Below are 18,282 nucleotides of genomic sequence, written 5' to 3' on the forward strand. Positions count from 1 at the left end.
CTCCAACTCTATTTTGATTTAACCCCTGCCCTCCCCTTCACTGTTTGATCACACAGCATTGGCCTTTGATGTGAAAGGCATTGCTTGTCACTGGCCACTTGGGTGTTTCTTTTCTTCCTGAGAAGAAGAAAAAAATAAACAGGGCTGTCAGGGGTTCTGTTCACTCTAGAAGCCAGCTCTGAGCTAGCTGGGTCAGTGTCAAGCACTATGCATGTGTAAATAAAGAGTGACTTGGTGACAGAATACTAGTCTTCGTCGAGCTATTTCAATGAGCAAGTTATGGCATTTGAGATAGAGTCATGAGTTCCTGCTTACAGGATTTATTGATCCCAGAACTTGATGTTAGATGACTTATTGGCACTTCTTGCTGATGAATATTCTTCTGTTGGCTAAAGTGGTAAAGGTAGTACCAAACTTAAAGAAAACATATTGGTGCAAAGACAAATGGCAAGTCATTGGTCAGAATATAAAAGAAGTCAACAATAACCAAAACGTTGATGGGTAAATCATTAGAATGCAAGGGAAAGCTAGTCAGAAACACAAACCTGATCGTAAGAGTTTCTATAAATGTTTTAAAAAGAAAATAATTAACAATGTAAGTGTTGTTATACAGAAGATTTGTCTGGAGAATTGATAATGGGAAATACAGAGATGGTAGATGAATTGAACAGTTGTTTTTGCATTGGTCTTTACCATAGGAGATATAAGTAATATCCCAAAAGAAGTATTAAATCAGGAAATGAAATGAAATGGAGAGAGGAACTCAATAAATTCACAATCACTTTGGAGACTGACAACTGCCTAATTGACTTCATCCTAAGGATGGTCTTTAAAAAAGTGGCCAGTGGGATGATTGATGCACTGGTTTTAATTTCGAAAACTCTCCTGACTGGGTAATAGCCTCACTAGATTTGCAAATAGCAAATGTAATTCCTGTACTCAAAAAGGGAGTGATATAGAAAACAGAAAACTACAGGCCACCCTTTGTCATAGAGACAATGTTAAGACATTATATGAGAATGCTTACAATAATTCAAGGTAATCAGGCAGAGTCAACAGAGTTTTGTGAAAAGAAAATCATGTTTGACAAATCAGTTGGAGATCTTTAAAGAGATAATCTGTATACTGAATAAAGAACAGATTGATTTGCTGTACTTAGATCTTCAGAAGGCATTCGATAAAGTGCCAGATCAAAGGTTATTGTGGAAAATAAAAGTTCATGGTGTATGGTGTAGCATAATGGCATGGATAGCTATGAGGCAGGCTAACTGAAAACACAGAGTGTAGACATAAATGGTTTTTTCCAGGTTGTCAAAATGTAAGGAGTGAGATGTGACAAGGATTGGTATCAAGACCGCAGCTGTTTACATTTATATTCATAACTTTGGTGAAGGGACAGAAGGAATGCTTGCCAAAAGTGCTAGATCAGTATGAAAGTAAGTTGTGAAGAAGATTTAAGAAGGTTGAATGAGTGAGAAAAGATGTGACAAATGGGGTATAATTGGAAAAATGAAAAATTGTCCATTCTGGCACAAGAATATAAGAGAAGCAAATTATCTAAGCGATGAGAGGTTGCAGAGCTTTCCAATATAGAGGAGTCTGGGTGCTCTAGTGTGTGAATCGCAAAAGGTTGATATACAGTTTTAGCAAGTAATTGGGATAACTAATAAAATGGTATTACTTATTGTGAGGGAATTGAATAGCGACATAGGGAAGTTATTTTTCAGTTACACAGGGCATTAGTGAGACCACATCTGAGATTCTGTACACAGTATTGGTCACTTTATTTAAGGAAGGATATAAATGCATTGGGAGCAGTTCAGAGGTTGAACAAACTAATACCTGGAATGAAAGGGTTGTTTTGAGCAAAGGTTGGATGAGCTAGCTTTGCATTTGCTGGAGATTAGAAGAGTATGAGGTGACTTGATTTAAACATAAAAGATCCTGAGAGGACTTGACAGAGTAGATGTGGTGAGGCTGTTTCCTCTTACGAGACAATTTAGAACGAGTGGTCACTCTTTAGAAATCATTTAACATAGAGGTAAGGTAGGTTTTTTTTCTCTGTCAGAAGACTTGCGTCTTTTAAACTCTCTTCCTGAAGAGATAGCAGAAGCAGAGTCTTTGAATACTTTCAACACAAAGGTAGATTGATTTTTGTTAAGCAAGGGGATGAAAGATTATTGGGGGCAATTGGTCATGCTGATCTGAGGTTACAATCACATCAAGTGTGATCTTAATCAATGGTGGAGCAAGCTCAAATAGCTGAAAGATTTACTCTTGTTCCTTGTTTAGGTGCGAGTGTCACTAAATTTGTCATTATGTACTAATGATGAAAGTAATTTCAGATGGGTATCCACCGAGTCCAATGTTCAGTTGGTAAATCTGAATTATAATGTCAACTGCAGTTGTGCCTGGATATGTTCAGACTACAATAAAGAATATTTAATGTTGGTGAATACGTATTCAACTGTCTCTTTTCTATTAACATTAAATGCAGTGAAAAGCAAAGTTGTTCAAGTTTCCGGAACGGTATTGGTCCACCTTAAGTTTTCAGCTGATGATTCATGACATGATATTTCAGACTGATGTTGTGAGCCTGTGTACTTTAGGTGGTTTCTGATGTCAATCCATGGTTAAGTTCTGTTGGCTCTTTTAGTTTAATTGTACAAGTGAAAACGTAAGTATACCATAAGTTAGTCACCATGCTGCTGTCCAGACTAAAAGAAATAGCATAGAAATTTTCTGTTAAAGTGTACTGTCAAAAAGCAAACACAGAAAATACATATTTAACTTAAAGAAACCAAGATTATTAATTCAATGCCACTTGGATGCTAGTCTTCATATTCTGCATCCATGATAACTAACTCATGTAAAAATTATATGTGTCATTATTCACAGAATCAGGAGTTACAACAAAAATCCCATTTGCAGCACTTTCAGTTATGAATGTGTTAAATATATCTGTTCCAGTACTTAGTTCTATCTGTTATCACAATACCAGGACTGTTACCATACCTGCTTGTGAGCATGATCATAGGAATTTATATGGTTATCAAACTCTTGATGTTTGTAATATTGTTTGTCACACAATTCACAGTAGAAGTTGGCCTTCAGATCCTCCAAGGCCTTTGTTATTGCTTTTTCTTTTTCAGCGTAGTCCTGTGAAAAAATCAAAGAATTTGTTATCCAAAGGATATTGCATTTCAAAATATTTCAGAATCTCATACTCCTTTGCTGAACATTTAGTAATTCTGTATCCCTTGGCTTTCAACATGCTGACACCTTGTACGTAAATTCTATTGTCATTAAAACTTTCTCTTTAAGTAAATATAATTAATTTCAAGCTCAAAAGTGATGTGTCAATGTGGCACAGAGCCAGCGAGACATTGTATTAACAATAATCCATAACAAATCAAGGCTAAATTTAGATTAGATTACCTACAGTGTGGAAACAGGCCCTTCAGCCCAACAAGTCCACACCGACCCTCCGAAGAGTAACCCACCCACCCTCTGACAAATGCACCTAACAACTATTGACAATTTAGCATTGCCAATTCACCTAATCTGCACATCTTAGGAATGTGGGAGGAAACCCAGACAGATACAGGGAGAATGTGCAAACGCCACAAAGACAGTCGCCCAAGGCTGGAATTGAACCTGGGACCCTGTGAGGCAGCAGTGCTAACCACTGAGCCACCATGCCACCCAAATGCCACAATGCCACCCGTAATCGTGCAACTTATCCGAAACATATCCAAGACCTTTTTATTGAGTCTCAGCATTAACTAATATTCAATAGATAGGTCAGGTAACGCTCATGCATTTGTATTTTCACAGGGTCTGACTTGTATATTTTAAGCCTCAGCTACTTCTCTGTATTGTACTCAAGAATCAGGCTAAAACCCGACTTAAGTAGAAGTGAATAAAAATCAAGCAGTTCTAGCCATATTTTAACAAATAGTTCATTTGTCCTTTACATTTTTTCAAAACTTTGACAACATGAGGAAGAAAAATAAATTGATTTTAAGACATATGTTAGAATGGTCATACTGGACCCTGTCAAAATGTTGATCATCCATAAATTTAAAATGGAGTCTTAGGTAAGTTATTTCGTCTTTATGTTCATGGAATTACTAGGTTTCAGAACTACAGAATTACAATGGTCTGAGATGGGTGTGGACAATCAAGCAATTCTGGTCTTTGAACAATCGATATAGCTTGTTTCGTACAGTATTTGAAAGCATAGCATACTTTAATTGGGTGTTTCCAAACACTATCTATAATTGTGGTTAGGCAGTTATTCACCCATCTTTGCCATTGAGCTTGTGGTAATTGTCTAGTTTAAAAGTTGAATCTTCTGCATTTGTTACATTAAGACCTAGCACTTTTTCTACATTGAATTCATCAGTATTTCTCTACTTCCTTCACATCGAGTCAGTTAATCTAATTGCCCCATTTCCTTCATTCACTTTATCATTCTACATTAAAAACAAAAAAAGTAAACTCTGCATTTAAAATTTCCACCACTCCTTCATATGCATCTCTCAATCTTTTCCTATTGCTCTTTTGTTGTCTCCATGCTCCTATTTCTCACACTTTTTACTTTTTCACTTTCCTTCTATTTTCTATGCAGTTTGTTTTTTTTTGCATATTACTTCTGGATTTTTCATCTGCATCTTCTAAATCTTCTTTTATTTTATGATTCAATAAATATGTGTTACTTCATGTATACTTCCTGTGTGTCTTGCCAATATCCCAATTGACTGCTGTGTGAAAGAGTCAAAAAGTGTGGTGCTGAAAAAGCTCACAGCAGATCAGGCAACATCAAGGAGCAGGAGAGTCGATGGTTCAGTCATAAGCCCTTCTTTCTCCTGCTGTTTGAAAGATTCAAGTATTCTCTAATTTACCTATTAAATTTTAGTTTTAATTTATCTGTATTGATTTCACAATTGGCTTATTGAAAATGTCTTTTACATTTGATTATCGTGGACTGATTTATACTGAAACTAATAATGTTATGGTCACTGCTTCCTAGTTATTGCTTTTTTCTCTCATTATCTGTTTGTTAAATATTAATTCCCAAAACTAAAAGCAGTATTAGATTTGTTGTATAACCTTTTTACTTTTAACCAAATCTATGAATAATTATAGTCACTCATTATTACTGACCTGTTGTTTGTGCATTTTGTTCAATTTATGTAAAAAATTATCTCCTTTCCCTATTTGTCAGTTTATGATAAACTCCCAACAAAATTATTGTCCTTTCTTATTCTTTAAGAACCATCAAATAAATGTTCACCATCTATTTGACTTTTACATTCAAATACTCGAATGGAACTTTGGATAATGTAGTAAGACATTTTTTCTACCTTATTTCGCCTAAATGTTTTGTGTTTAAGAATATTTAGTCCTAATCCACCTTAAACTCAAACTCTGTCTCTGTTAATTACATCATATTTTTGTACATGCTGTCACTAAAATCTTTCATTGTGATTCATTAATTTTATTCAGAATAATTTGGTGTAATTTGGTGTAAATGGACTTACACATCTTACCCTTTTGTCATTCTGATTTAATCTTTCTCACTCCACTCTTCACTTTTAAATTGCTCAAATATTTTGTCAATTTTGCTCCTCTTTCTGTCTTCCCATTTATTTATTCTTTTTTTTTCAAATTGGTTTTAATTCTAATTATGTACTCACTGTAGATAATAATGAAGCACTTCTGGTTTGTATAGGTTTACCGAGCCCTAGATTTGATTGCAATATTCCAAGAATATTGGGGTGCACAATGGCTTAATTATTAGCACTATTGCCTCATAGCACCAGGGACCTAGGATCAGTTCCATTTTTGGGTGACTGGCTGTGTGGTGTTTGCACATTCTCCCCACATCTGCATGGGATTCTTCCCACTTTCCAAAGATATACAGGTTAGGTGGGTTGTTCATGGTGTCCTGGGGTATGTAAATTAGGTGGATTTGCCATGGGAAATGCAGAGTTACAAGGACGGGATGAGTCTGAGTGAGAGGCAAGTTGGCATGGACTTGTTGGGCTGAATGGCCTGTTTCCACACTGTTGGCATTCTATTTTAATGTTCAATACTGAGATCTTCTTTTCCTATATCATTCAATCCAATCAGATATTTACCCTACTGGATAGTCCTATTCAGATGACCATGTAATATTCAGATTAATAACTGGGAGTCCTACTCCAAAATTGAAAGTTATTCTCAGTAACAGTAGCCATGAAACTAACACTGGTTGACATTAAAAATAAACTCCCCTGGTTCACTAATATCTTTAAGAAAAGAAATCTGCCATCCCTATCTGGTTTGGCATAAATGTAACTTTAGCAATATATTTGACTCTTAAGCCTCCTCTGTAAATGTCTGAGCAAACCATTCAGTTTAAAAGCAACTAAGGATGCATAACAAATTGTGATTTTGCCAATGACACTGATATTCCACGATTTCGACTGTGGGAGGAAACCCATGCAGGTACAGGGAGAATGTGCGAACTCCACATAGACAGTCGACCAAGGCTGGAATCGAACCCGGGACCCTAGCACTGTGAGGCAGCAGTGCTAACCATTGAGCCACCATGCTGATTAACTTTTAGAAATATCATGTTTATCAAATTTTTAAGTGCCATTTTGTATTATTCCCAAATTATGATATCGAACACAGTTAGAAAATGGAAACTACATGTTCTTACCCACACTAGATAAAGTGCTTTAAACTATTTTCATTGGATAATAGCTGATTTTTTTTTAATGCTGGAAGCAATGTAGTAACAACTGATCATTAGTGCAATGTCCTTTTACCTGTCTAACAAAAATCACCGAACAATGCTTTTATCTGATTTTAATTAGAATTGATCTAGATTCATCCAACAGTTCAGGGAATTATTTCCACAGAAATTCGAAGCCAATGAGCCCTTCAGTTTTTCTTGCTGAATTACTGTTTCGCTTTCTGGGGCATTGCAGCTCATTCAATACTTACTGCTTTTTCATTCTGATTCATTGCATATTATGCAAACACAAGTATTACTTTTCTATTAACATAATCCTGATTAAATGTTATCTCTGCCCTATCGCTAAAATGTTCTACTTTGTGTTTATTAAATGTTTTGTGAAATGTTTTTGAACAATTGCATTTCCCAGAAGTTTGAATGGCAAAACAGAAATAAGGACCATGTATGGAATGCAGTATTAACCTTGAAAAATCCTTCTTGTTAGCACCACAGCTGCCCTGTATCACTTATGATCATAGAACAGTTGAAACAATCCCATAATGCTTTGTGGAACTAGGACAGTTACATGACACACAAATAAAGGCTTGTGTATTAACTTGTAATAATACTGATGGAAAGCTGGTCATGAGATCATTGCCATTTAATATAAAAATACCTCATTTTGATAATCTTCACATTTTTTATTCTGCTTTTTAATCATTATCTTTCCTTAGACATCAGAAAAAGCACAAACTGCAAAGAAAAATCCTTTAGAGTGTGGGAGCAACTTGCAGTATTGAATTTATTACAAAAATGGTGTTCTACATCAGCTTTGTCAAAAAAGTAGCAAATCACCGTAAGTATAATCTGATTTTAATGTGTTATCCAGACATTTTAAAGAGATTTTGTATAGTTTGACAAACTTATGATGACCTGAGAAGTTTTATTTTCATTAAGGTATCAATAGCTGTGTGATTGAATGGCACTTTGAGTTTCAAAACAGAACAACTTTTTCTAAGCACAGGGGAACCTTGATTATCTGAATATCAATTATCCAAATTTCGAATTATCCAAAGGAAATCTCAAGGTCCTGATAGAAACATTATGTCAAAGAGCTGTTTCAACCTGATTGCATCTTTTGATTTCAGGTAAAATGATTAAAAACAAACTTGGCTCACTGAAATGCTGCCAAGAGCAATCCTGGACAGTCCAGGCACTGTCTCCAAATGATGGGGGCAGTGTTGGACGGGGTTGGGGAGCAGGACAGGGGTGAGGGTGGATGGGGTGGGCGCAGAAGGGACTGGGGGATGGGCAGAAGTGGGGGTTTAAAGGAGCAGATGGGGTTGGGGGCAGGCAGGAGGCAGTGTTGCATGGGGTTGGGGAGGGGGCAGACGGGGCAGGGTGGGAGCAAACTGAGTTGGGGGGGCAGACGGGGTTGGGAGCGGGTAGGGAATGGGGGGCAGGCGGAGGGCGGGGGCTCACACATGGTGCGCTGCTGCCTAGTCTCCTGAACAGAGAGCAGACTTCACAGAAAACGCTGAGCCCCAGAGGAAATCAGTTAACCGAATAATCAATTATCCAAACGAAATAATGCACGCCCATCTCGTTCGGATAATCGAGGTTCCTCTGTAGAATGTGAATGGCTATTCTCAATTATTTCATTCAAATTTTAAAGACATTCAATATTGTTATTATATGTTAATATCTCAAATTCTGTGCACAGTGGATAGAGTCATAGAGATACACAGCACGGAAACAGACCCCTTGGTCTAATTCGTCCATGCCGACCAGATATCCTAAATTGTTCTGGTGCCATTTGTCAGCATCTGGCCCATATCCCTCTAAAACTTTCCTAATCATATTCCCACTTGAATGCCTTTTAAATGTTGTAATTGTACCAGCTTCCACACTTCCTCTGGCAGCTCATTCCATATACGCACCACTCTGTGTGAAAATGTTATCCCTTAAGTCTTTTTAAAATCTTTCCCCTCTCACCTTAAACTGTGCCCTTTAGTATTGGACTCCCCAATGCTGGGGAAAAGACCTTGACTATTCATCCTATCCATGCCCCTCATGATTTTATGAACATTTATAAGATCATCCCTCAGCCTCCGACACTCTGGGGAAAACAGCCCCAGCTTACTCAACCACTTCCAATAGCTCAAACCCTCTAACTCAGGCAACATCCTTGTAAATCATTTCTGAACCATTTCAAGTTTCACAACATCTTTCCTATAGCAGTGAGACCAGAACAGAACACAATAGTGGCCTAGCCAATGTCCTGAACAGCCACAACATGACCTTCCAACTCCTCTGATGAAGAGTCATCTAGACTTTAAAACGTTAGCTTGCTCTCTATCCATGGATGCTGCCTGACGAGCGGTGATCTCCAGCATTTGTTGTTTTCAGCACAGATTCCAGCATCTGTAGTAATTTACTCCAATACTCATGTACTGACCATTCTTGTACCTATTGCGTACCAAATGATTGGGTATGCAGGGTGCATAATTTTGTTATCAGGCAATTTCCCTTATTGTAACAAGTCTTTTTATTCTTGGCTTATCTTTTATTTTCTGCCATTAGTAAAACATAATGACCATGCTACCAAGGGGAGTGCATTTTAATAAATTAATCCTACAGTTGCAATATTAGACTAAAATAAGCAAAATGACAGAGAGGCAGATTTGGCACTCACTTGAAACTTGAATGTGATAATTCAGGAGAAAATTCTTGTGTTTGTGATCAAGTAGTAAAGCATGTGCAGAAGAACTGACAACACAACAACATAAACATTTACATATATACAGCTACCAAATCTTACTTTAAAAGTTTGTTAAAACCATTGGAACTAGACTATGAATGTGTCTCTTTAACTTTGAGCAATTGGTATTTCTAACATTACAATGGTATACATTTAGCAGACAAAAGGTGTATGGTTCCCTAGTGATTTTTTTGGTGGAAAGTGGTTTGCTGGAAGAGAGAAAGATTTTTTTTATACCTCCTTCTGTTGTTGGAATCTCTAATGGCCTATTGTCAAGCTTAAGATATAACCTGAAATATTCCACATATCCTGCTATTCCTGCACATGACCATGACAGTCAGGTCTTGATGATTATCAGCTACACATAGTAAGGTATTGAGGGTAGGTACATCTGGGGATTGGAAACCTTCTGGAACAGATGATGAATGCATAAAAGTTATTTCTGTGGCAGCCATATTCCCACAAGTATGGATTATGGAGCTGTAAGTGAGAAACTTTCAGGAAGCAGTGTGTAAGAAATGGGATTAACTGCCAAAAGTCCAGTTGCTCAGTCTCTCATTAGGACTAACATACAGGCTCAAAGTTTAACTCATTCACTGCTGCAAGCTGTCTCTGATGTAGCACCATTCCTCTGTCCTCATTCTTGTCATAGCCACATTACGAGTCAATAAAAACTCTTAATTAACACTAAAAATTTATTGATTTACATTTTACAAACTTCATTTTGACTTCAGTAAAATGAGATGCATAAGTGCACTTTATCAAACCAGAAAAGGACAACGTTATCAAACACTTTCTTTTTGGGATACAGTAACCTCTCATTTTGTAGTGTTTTCATTTTTGTACCCTTCTAAAATAATTTATTTCAGTGATACATCATGTTAAAAGAGTTGATCGTGAAGAAGCTATGGCTCAAATTTTGATGTTATTCAATTCCGGAATCAGACAGCTAAGGGCTAAGTTGGCTAACAAGTCATATTGACCTTGACAGGTGAGGTCCTACAATTTTAACTCCTAGGCCTTTTCTGTATGACCTGGTCAACTGCCTAAAATTGATAGGAAGAGGCAGCTGGCTTCTGTACAGCAGCAGATGTTGGCAAGCAAAAGATCAGTGGTAAGGACTCACATAATAGTCCCCAGCACTTAATTAAATCGAGGGAAAGAATTTTCAGGGGGCTTCATGATTGGAAAAGATGGGGAATTTTTAGAGGAATTCCTAAAATGTCCTTGTGGGGCTCATTACTCCTCACGATCCACCAGGCAAATTAAGGTAAAACTTGCTGTTTATGACCCCATATTTTCATGCTTAGTTACCATCCTGATCAGTGAGGTTAAGTAGAATTGTAAATACTTGGCCAGGCTACAAAGTGGTTAGCAACCAAAGCAACAAGGCACATTTATGTAGCACCTTCAATATAATAAAAGGTACTTCTCAGGATATTATAAAAGAATATTTGACACCACATCATATAGGAGCTATTAGGACCGATGAATAAATGTTTGATCGAAATGGTAAATTTAAGGAGATTTGGAATGGATAGTTTCCCAGAGAGAGGGGAGGAAAGATTTAGGGAGAGAATTCCAGAGCTTAGGCACCAGGCAACTAAAAGCATGGGTGCCAAGTGAGGAATGATTAAAAATTGAGAGTGATCAAAATCAGAGCAACACAAATACCTCAGCTCGGTGGGAGTGAAGGAAATTATAGAGAAAAATAGGATTACAAAGGATATATAGTATAGTATGCACCATTCAAACCAACCAATCAACTGTCAGCATTTACGCTCCATTTGAACTTCCTGTCAACTTTTCATATCTAAATACATCACCCTCACCCTCATTTCCCTTTTCACTTCTTTGGTTGACTATCTTCTCTGTAAACACATCCATTATGTTCATTTCATGCACTTTTTATAGTGACTAGTTTCACATTTTAACCATAATTAGGGTAAAGAAGTTTCTCCTGAAATGCTTTTCAGATTTCTTGGTGACTATCTTATATTGATGGTTTCCAGTTAAGTTTTTCTCCATTTGAGGAAACATTCTGTTTTTATCCGCTTTGTATCAGTACCTTTCACAAAGTTAGCAACATCTATTGGGTCATCTCTCAGCGCTCTTCTTTTCAAAAGAAGAAACCCAGCCCATCAATCCGTGACTAATCAGCATATCCAGGCATTTCTCATACTATCATTGCCAATCTTCTCCGCACCCTCTGCAATGCTCCCATATCCTTTTTGTCATAGCGTAACTGGAATTGCATTCAGTACTCTACTGAGCTTTGCAGCAAAAAGCATAACATCCCTATGCAAGTGTAAGACCATAGTGGGAGTTAAAAACAAGTTGAAGAAATTTTAAAATCAAGGTGTTGTCTAACCATCAGAGTACAAGCTGGTCATTTTTCTGATGCCAGGCGAAAAATTAAAGGTTTTCTTGAATTCCGTTCCAACAACTTGCCAAGATGTGAGTTGAACTCATGACCTTCAGCTGGATAATATTAGATTAGATTAGGTTACTTACAGTGTGGAAACAGGCCCTTCGGCCCAACAAGTCCACACCGACCCACTGAAGCATAACCCACCCAGACCCATTCTCCTAACACTACGGGCAATTTCATAACTCCTAGGTACACTGAATCTGTTTTGCTAGTAGACCATTCACTTTCACAATGCTGTCCATTCCCTCAGCAGCTTGGCAGCTCTCAGAAGCAACAACTTAGAAACACATTTTTTAATTAAATAGGCAAAGTCTTTTCCCTGGAGTCGGGGAATCCAGAACTAGAGGGAATAGGTTTAGGGTGAGAGGGGAAAGATATAAAAGAGACCTAAGGGGCAACTTTTTCACGCAGAGGGTGTTACGTGTATGGAATGAGCTGCCAGAGGAAGTGGTAGAGGCTGGTACAATTGCAACATTTCAGAGGCATTTGGATGGGTATATGAATAGGAAGGGTTTGGAGGGATATGGGCCGGGTGCTGGCAGGTGGGACTAGATTGGGTTGGGATATCTGGTCGGCATGGACGGTTGGACCGAAGGGTCTGTTTCCATGCTGTACATCTCTATGACTCTATGGTCACTAAACTTCAAAAGCAAGCCACGTGAACTCTCATTGCATTAAAAAAATTACGGGGAGAAAGTGAGGACAGCAGATGCTGGAGATCAGAGTCAAAACATGTGGTCAAAGCAGTCAGTCAGGCAGCATCCAAGGAGTAGGAAAGTCAATGTTTCAAGCATAAGCTCTTCATCAGGAATGGTCTTGATTCTCCTACTCCATTACAAAATTGTGCCCATGTTAGAGGTGGCCCAGTACTACTACATCACAAAACTGGGGACCTGGGTTCAATTTCACCCTCAGGCATCTGTCTGTGTGAAGTTTGCACATTCTCCTTGTGTCTGTGTGGGTTTCCTCCCACAGTCCAAAAATGTGCAGGTTAGGTGGATTAGCCATGCTGAATTGCCCATGGTGTTCAGGGACCAGGTGCATTAGTCATGGGAAGTGTAGGCTTACAGGGGTAGGTTTGAGTGGGATGCTGTCAGAGGGTTAATGTGGACTCAGTGGTATGAATGGCCGGCTTCCACGCTATAGGGATTCTATGAAAAAACATCAGTGTTACATCATTTCATTATGACATCTGCAGCCAGCAACACCTTATGTATTTATTTTTCATATAGCTTCTTCCTCCTAACCAGGGCTCATCCTAACCAGGCACCTCTGAGCAGGTATGCCTTTCAGAACTGGTCCAACTCTAAAACAAAATTGTGGATGGTCTCAAATGCCCAGCTCTGCAATGTTGCCAGGAATGTCTGGACAACAGCATTCAGACCCCCAACCCACCCTTTTACAAACAGCAGTGAGAACTACCAGTACTTGAAATGGGGGTAGAAATCCCATAAATTTGGTCCCACCTACAATTTTGAAAAACTGCTTGACAAATTGGTCCAGCATGGGAAAATCCCACACTTTGTGTTGATATTTCATGTAATACTACAGTTCTTTTGCCTGAACCCCTTAAAATCCAGCAATCACAATTTACCTGCATTTAAGCCAATTCATGCTGTTGCTACTGAGACTTGATGGTGAAAGTGGCATTGTAGCAGCATGATCCATTGCTCAATGATTTGTATGAGAACCAGGAACTAAAAGTCAAATCAGTCTGGATGAATAATTTCACCTTAACTATCAGAAGAACTCCAGCTGCAACAATTATCATCAATGCACAATTCTGATTCAACATAACTTGACAACAAATTATGCCTTTATGGAGATTTGATTAATGTTTGGTGGAAGGTGTCATCCTATAGTCATGAATGTGAAGTAATTTTATAAGCACTTTCATTTCAGACTATATTAGAGGTACTGAGACCAGCTTCACATATTTACACTACTACCTTTATCAACTGTCCATTACATGGATTTTATATGAATATTTTGAGCACTAAGTTGATAATAAGAGTTTTAATTTAAAAATGTGAAAGCAATATTATTTGCATAGTAGATCAATTGATATTTGTCAGCAGTCTTAGAAAAATAGCAATTAAGTCTGGCTCTTCTTATGATCTTTTTGTAGGAATTAAATCCATTTCTCAGCAGTCGGGGACAGGAAAATCCACCTTCCCCCTCTCCAAGCTAATAAATCCAATTGGAGAGGTTAATTGTTCAAATATTTTATTGAAATAACAAACATAGCATGAATTCCAATCAAAAGATCAGTTCAAACTTCTCTGAGAACAATCTTAGAAAACACTCATGATAATGATCCATTAATTTCCTAACAAAAGTATTTAATATCAAGTAAATAGATAAATACAAGCTGTCCCTACATGTTGCAGTAAAGTTTGTGAACTTTGTCAGTCAATTGAAGAATCCATCCAGTCAGACTGTATCATTGAAATGAAGGATAAATATTATTTAACTTCATTGTACTAGCTCATTTTATTGACGGATCTATATTAATTATTTGATGGAGATAGATCTTCCAAAAGTTAAAAATATAGCTGGAAGTGTTTAAACTCCTCACCAAGCTAAATTACAACATTGTGGTGACATGTCAAGAAAATGCCCCATTACCACTGAGATCAATGCACTGGTCATTATATTTGCTAATGAGATTCGCTACCATGTTTGTTGTAGTGTATTCTCGTTAGAAATGCAGAAGGTTAGCAATGGCAAGACTGCCATGCTCAACAGTAACATTCATATTGCTTCCACCAGCCTTGCTGGCATATCTGGGCCATTCATATATGTCACTTGAATTTAAGAATAACTACTCACACTCATTAGTATGATGGTGGTCCCTCTATAAACTGAACGCACAAAAAAAAATGCTGAATGATTTAGTCTGAAGTCGTACACTTTGAATCGGCACTTTCAGTTATAGACAGTAAAACATTGTATATAATTTACATCAATATTTATAAATGTATTGAAAATGTCAAGTAACCATGTTACTTAGCACAAAAAGGTTTTCAGAAATACAAGATTGAATTTGCACATTAAGATTTTTGAATGAAAACAGAAATCAATTTGCTGGTGCCAAAAGTATTTTATGACTACTTCATCAGAGCTCTATAATCTTTAACTAATCTTATATCAAGCATTCAAGCAAAATCAAGATCCTGAACCAAAGACCTCTGAGGCTAAACTGTTTTTCTTAAATTAACAAATGCCTATTGATTGATGTAACTGCAAATGTTAGATGTATAATTCAGCATATAGTCACATCTGAAGGCTAAATACTCCATCTACAACTGCCAGTGACAATCAGAATTAATGTTTTTCTTTGCTGTTTTACACTTATCCTGCTTAGAATGACAAAAAAAGAATTACTTTGAATCAGATGAACAGTAAAATTATAAAGTTTGGATTATATTTGTATGTTACAAATTCATGGGCTGCACTGAATAAATCATTCCCACCTCAGTGACCACCTTATCACCATTTTGTTCCATTTATTCACAGGATGTGGGTGTTGCTAGCTGGGCCAGCATTTATTGTCCATCTGAAATTATCCTAGAAAATGTGGTACTGAGCTGATGTCTGGTGCCGCTGCAGTTCTTGGAGGTGAAGGGCTACTCACACTGTTGTTAAGTAGGAATTTCAAGATTACTTTCCAAGCTACAACGAACTGTATATTTGTAAATCAGAGCAATATGTGGCTTGGAGGGAAATTCATAAGTGGTGATGTTTCCATGTATTTGTTGCTCTTGTTGTTCTCAGTAGTAGCAATCATGGATTTGGAAGGTGCTGTCAAAGGAGCCTTGATGAATTCCTGCAGTTCATCTGGAGCTGGTACACATTTCTGCCACTGCTTATTTGGTGAAGGGAGTCAACGTTGATGGTGTTGGATGAGGTGCTGAACAAAGAGCTGCATTGCCCAGACAGTGATAGTTCCACCTTTTTGACCATTGATTGAATATGGCAGAAATCAATTACAACTGAATATGTGTTGCTGGAAAAGCGCAGCAGGTCAGGCAGCATCTAAGGAGCAGGAGAATCGATGTTTCGGGCATTAGCCCTTCCTCAGGAATCAGGATTCCTGAGGAAGGGCTCATGCCCGAAACGTCGATTCTCCTGCTCCTTGGATGCTGCCTGACCTGCTGGGCTTTTCCAGCAACACATTTTCAGCTCTGATCTCCAGCATCTGCAGTCCACACTTTCTCCTAGAAATCAATTAGAGACAATTTTAATCCTTTACAGCTTGGGCACTGATGCTCTCACTGATGCACTCAGAAGTGAGTGCATCACACTATTTTGTTCCCTTTGAGAAACAGATTTTCTGAGAAGCCTACTTGAGATCAGTTCTGAATACATAGGACATAGAACATGGAACAATACAGGCCCTTTAGTCCTTGATGCTGCACCGACCTGTGAAACCAATCTGAAGCCCAGCTATCCTACACAATTCCATTTTCATTCATATGTTTATCCAATGATCATTTAAATGCCCTTGAAGTTGGTGAGTCCAATACTGTTGCAGGCAGGGCGTTCCATGCCCCTACTACTCTCTGAGTAAAGAAACTACCTCTGACATCTGTTCTATATCTATCACCCCTCAATTTAAAGCTATGTCCCCTCGTGCTAGCCATCACCATCCAAGGAATAAGGCTCTCACTGTTGACCCTATCTAACCCTCTAATCATCTTGTATGTCTCTATTAAGTCACCTCTCAACCTTTTTGTCTCTAATGAAAACAGCCTCAAGTCCCTCAGCCTTTCCTTATAAGACCTTCCCTCCATATCAGGTAACATACTGGTAAATCTCCACTGCAACCTTTCCAATGCTTACACATCTTCCTATAATGCAGCAACCACAACTGTACGCAATACACCAAGTGTGGCCACACCAGAGTTTTGCACAGCTGCAACATGATCTCATGGCTCCAAAACTCAATCCCTCTACCAATAAAAGCTGACACACCATATGCCTTCTTCACAACCCTATAAACTTAGGTGGCAACTTTCAGGGTTCGATGTACATGTACACCAATATCTCTCTGCTCATCCACACTCCCAAGAATCTTACCATTAGCCCAGTACTCTGTATTCCTGTTAATCATTCCTAAGTGAATCACCTCACACTTTTCCGCATTAAATGCCATTTGCCACCCAGCACTGCAGCTTATCTATGTCCCTCTGTAACCTGCAACATCCTTCAGCACTGTCCACATCTCCACCAACCTTACTGTCATCCGCAAATTTACTAACCCATCCTTCTATTCCCTTATCCAGGTCATTTATAAAAATGACAAACAGCAGTGGCCCCAAAACGGACTCTTGTGGTACACCACTAGTAACTGAACTCCAGGATGAACATTTCTCATCAACCACCACATTCTGTCTTCTTTCAGCAAGCCAATTTCTGACCCAAACTGCTAAATCACCCTCAATCCCATGCCTCCTTATTTTGTGCAATAGCCTACTCTGGGGAACTTTATCAAATGCTTTACTGAAATTCATACAGAGCACATCAACCACTTTACCCTCATCAACCTGTTTGGTCACCATCTCAAGGACTCAATAAGGTTTGTGAGGCACGACCTGCCCTTCGCAAAACTGTGTTGACCATCTCGAATCAAATTATTTCTTTCTAGTTGATTATAAATCCTATCTCTTATAATCCTTTCCAACATATCACCCACAACTGAAGTAAGGCTCAGAGGTCTATAATTTCCAAGGTTGTCTCTACTCCCCTTCTTGAACAAGGGGACAACTTTTGCTATATTCCAGTCTTCTGGCACTCTTCCAGTAGACAATGACGACATAAAGATCCAAGCCAAAGATTGTGCAATCTCCTCCCTGACTTCCTCGGATAAATCCCACCTAGCCAAGGGGACTTATCTTTTTTTACACTTTCCAGAAAAACTAACAACTCCTCCTTATGAACCTCAATCCCATCTAGTTTAGTAACCTGTATCTCAGTATTCTCCTCAACAACCTTGTATTTTTCCAGTGTGAATACTGTCAAAAAATATTCATTTAGCGTCTCTCTTATCTCCTTGGTCTCCACTCACAACTTCCCACAACTATCCTTTACTGGCCCTAATCTTACTTTAGTCATTCTTTTATTCCTGACATACTTATAGAAAGCTTTAGGGTTTTTCTTGATCTTATCTGCCAACAACTTCTCCTGGCTCTTCTTAGCTCTCGCTTTAGGTCCTTCCTGGCTAACTTGTAACTCTCAAGCGCTCTAACTGAGCCTTGATATCTCATCATAACATAAGTCTTCTTCTTCCTCTTGACAAGAGATTCAACTTCGTTATTAAACCACGGTTCCCTCGTTTGACTTCCTCCCTACTTGACA

General features: G+C 38.2%; 1 protein-coding gene across 1 annotated transcript in view; it reads right to left on the reverse strand.

Annotated features, from left to right (window-relative positions):
* znf804a (zinc finger protein 804A) overlaps window positions 1-18,282 on the reverse strand; it is a 352,338-nt gene that overhangs the window by 97,098 nt on the left and 236,958 nt on the right. Inside the window, exon 2 of the mRNA XM_072579053.1 lies at window positions 3,016-3,159. Coding sequence (XP_072435154.1) covers window positions 3,016-3,159 — 144 coding nt within the window. The remainder of the gene's footprint in view (window positions 1-3,015; window positions 3,160-18,282) is intronic.

Source organism: Chiloscyllium punctatum, chromosome 10 (assembly GCF_047496795.1).
Source record: "Chiloscyllium punctatum isolate Juve2018m chromosome 10, sChiPun1.3, whole genome shotgun sequence".
Lineage (NCBI taxonomy): Eukaryota > Metazoa > Chordata > Chondrichthyes > Orectolobiformes > Hemiscylliidae > Chiloscyllium > Chiloscyllium punctatum.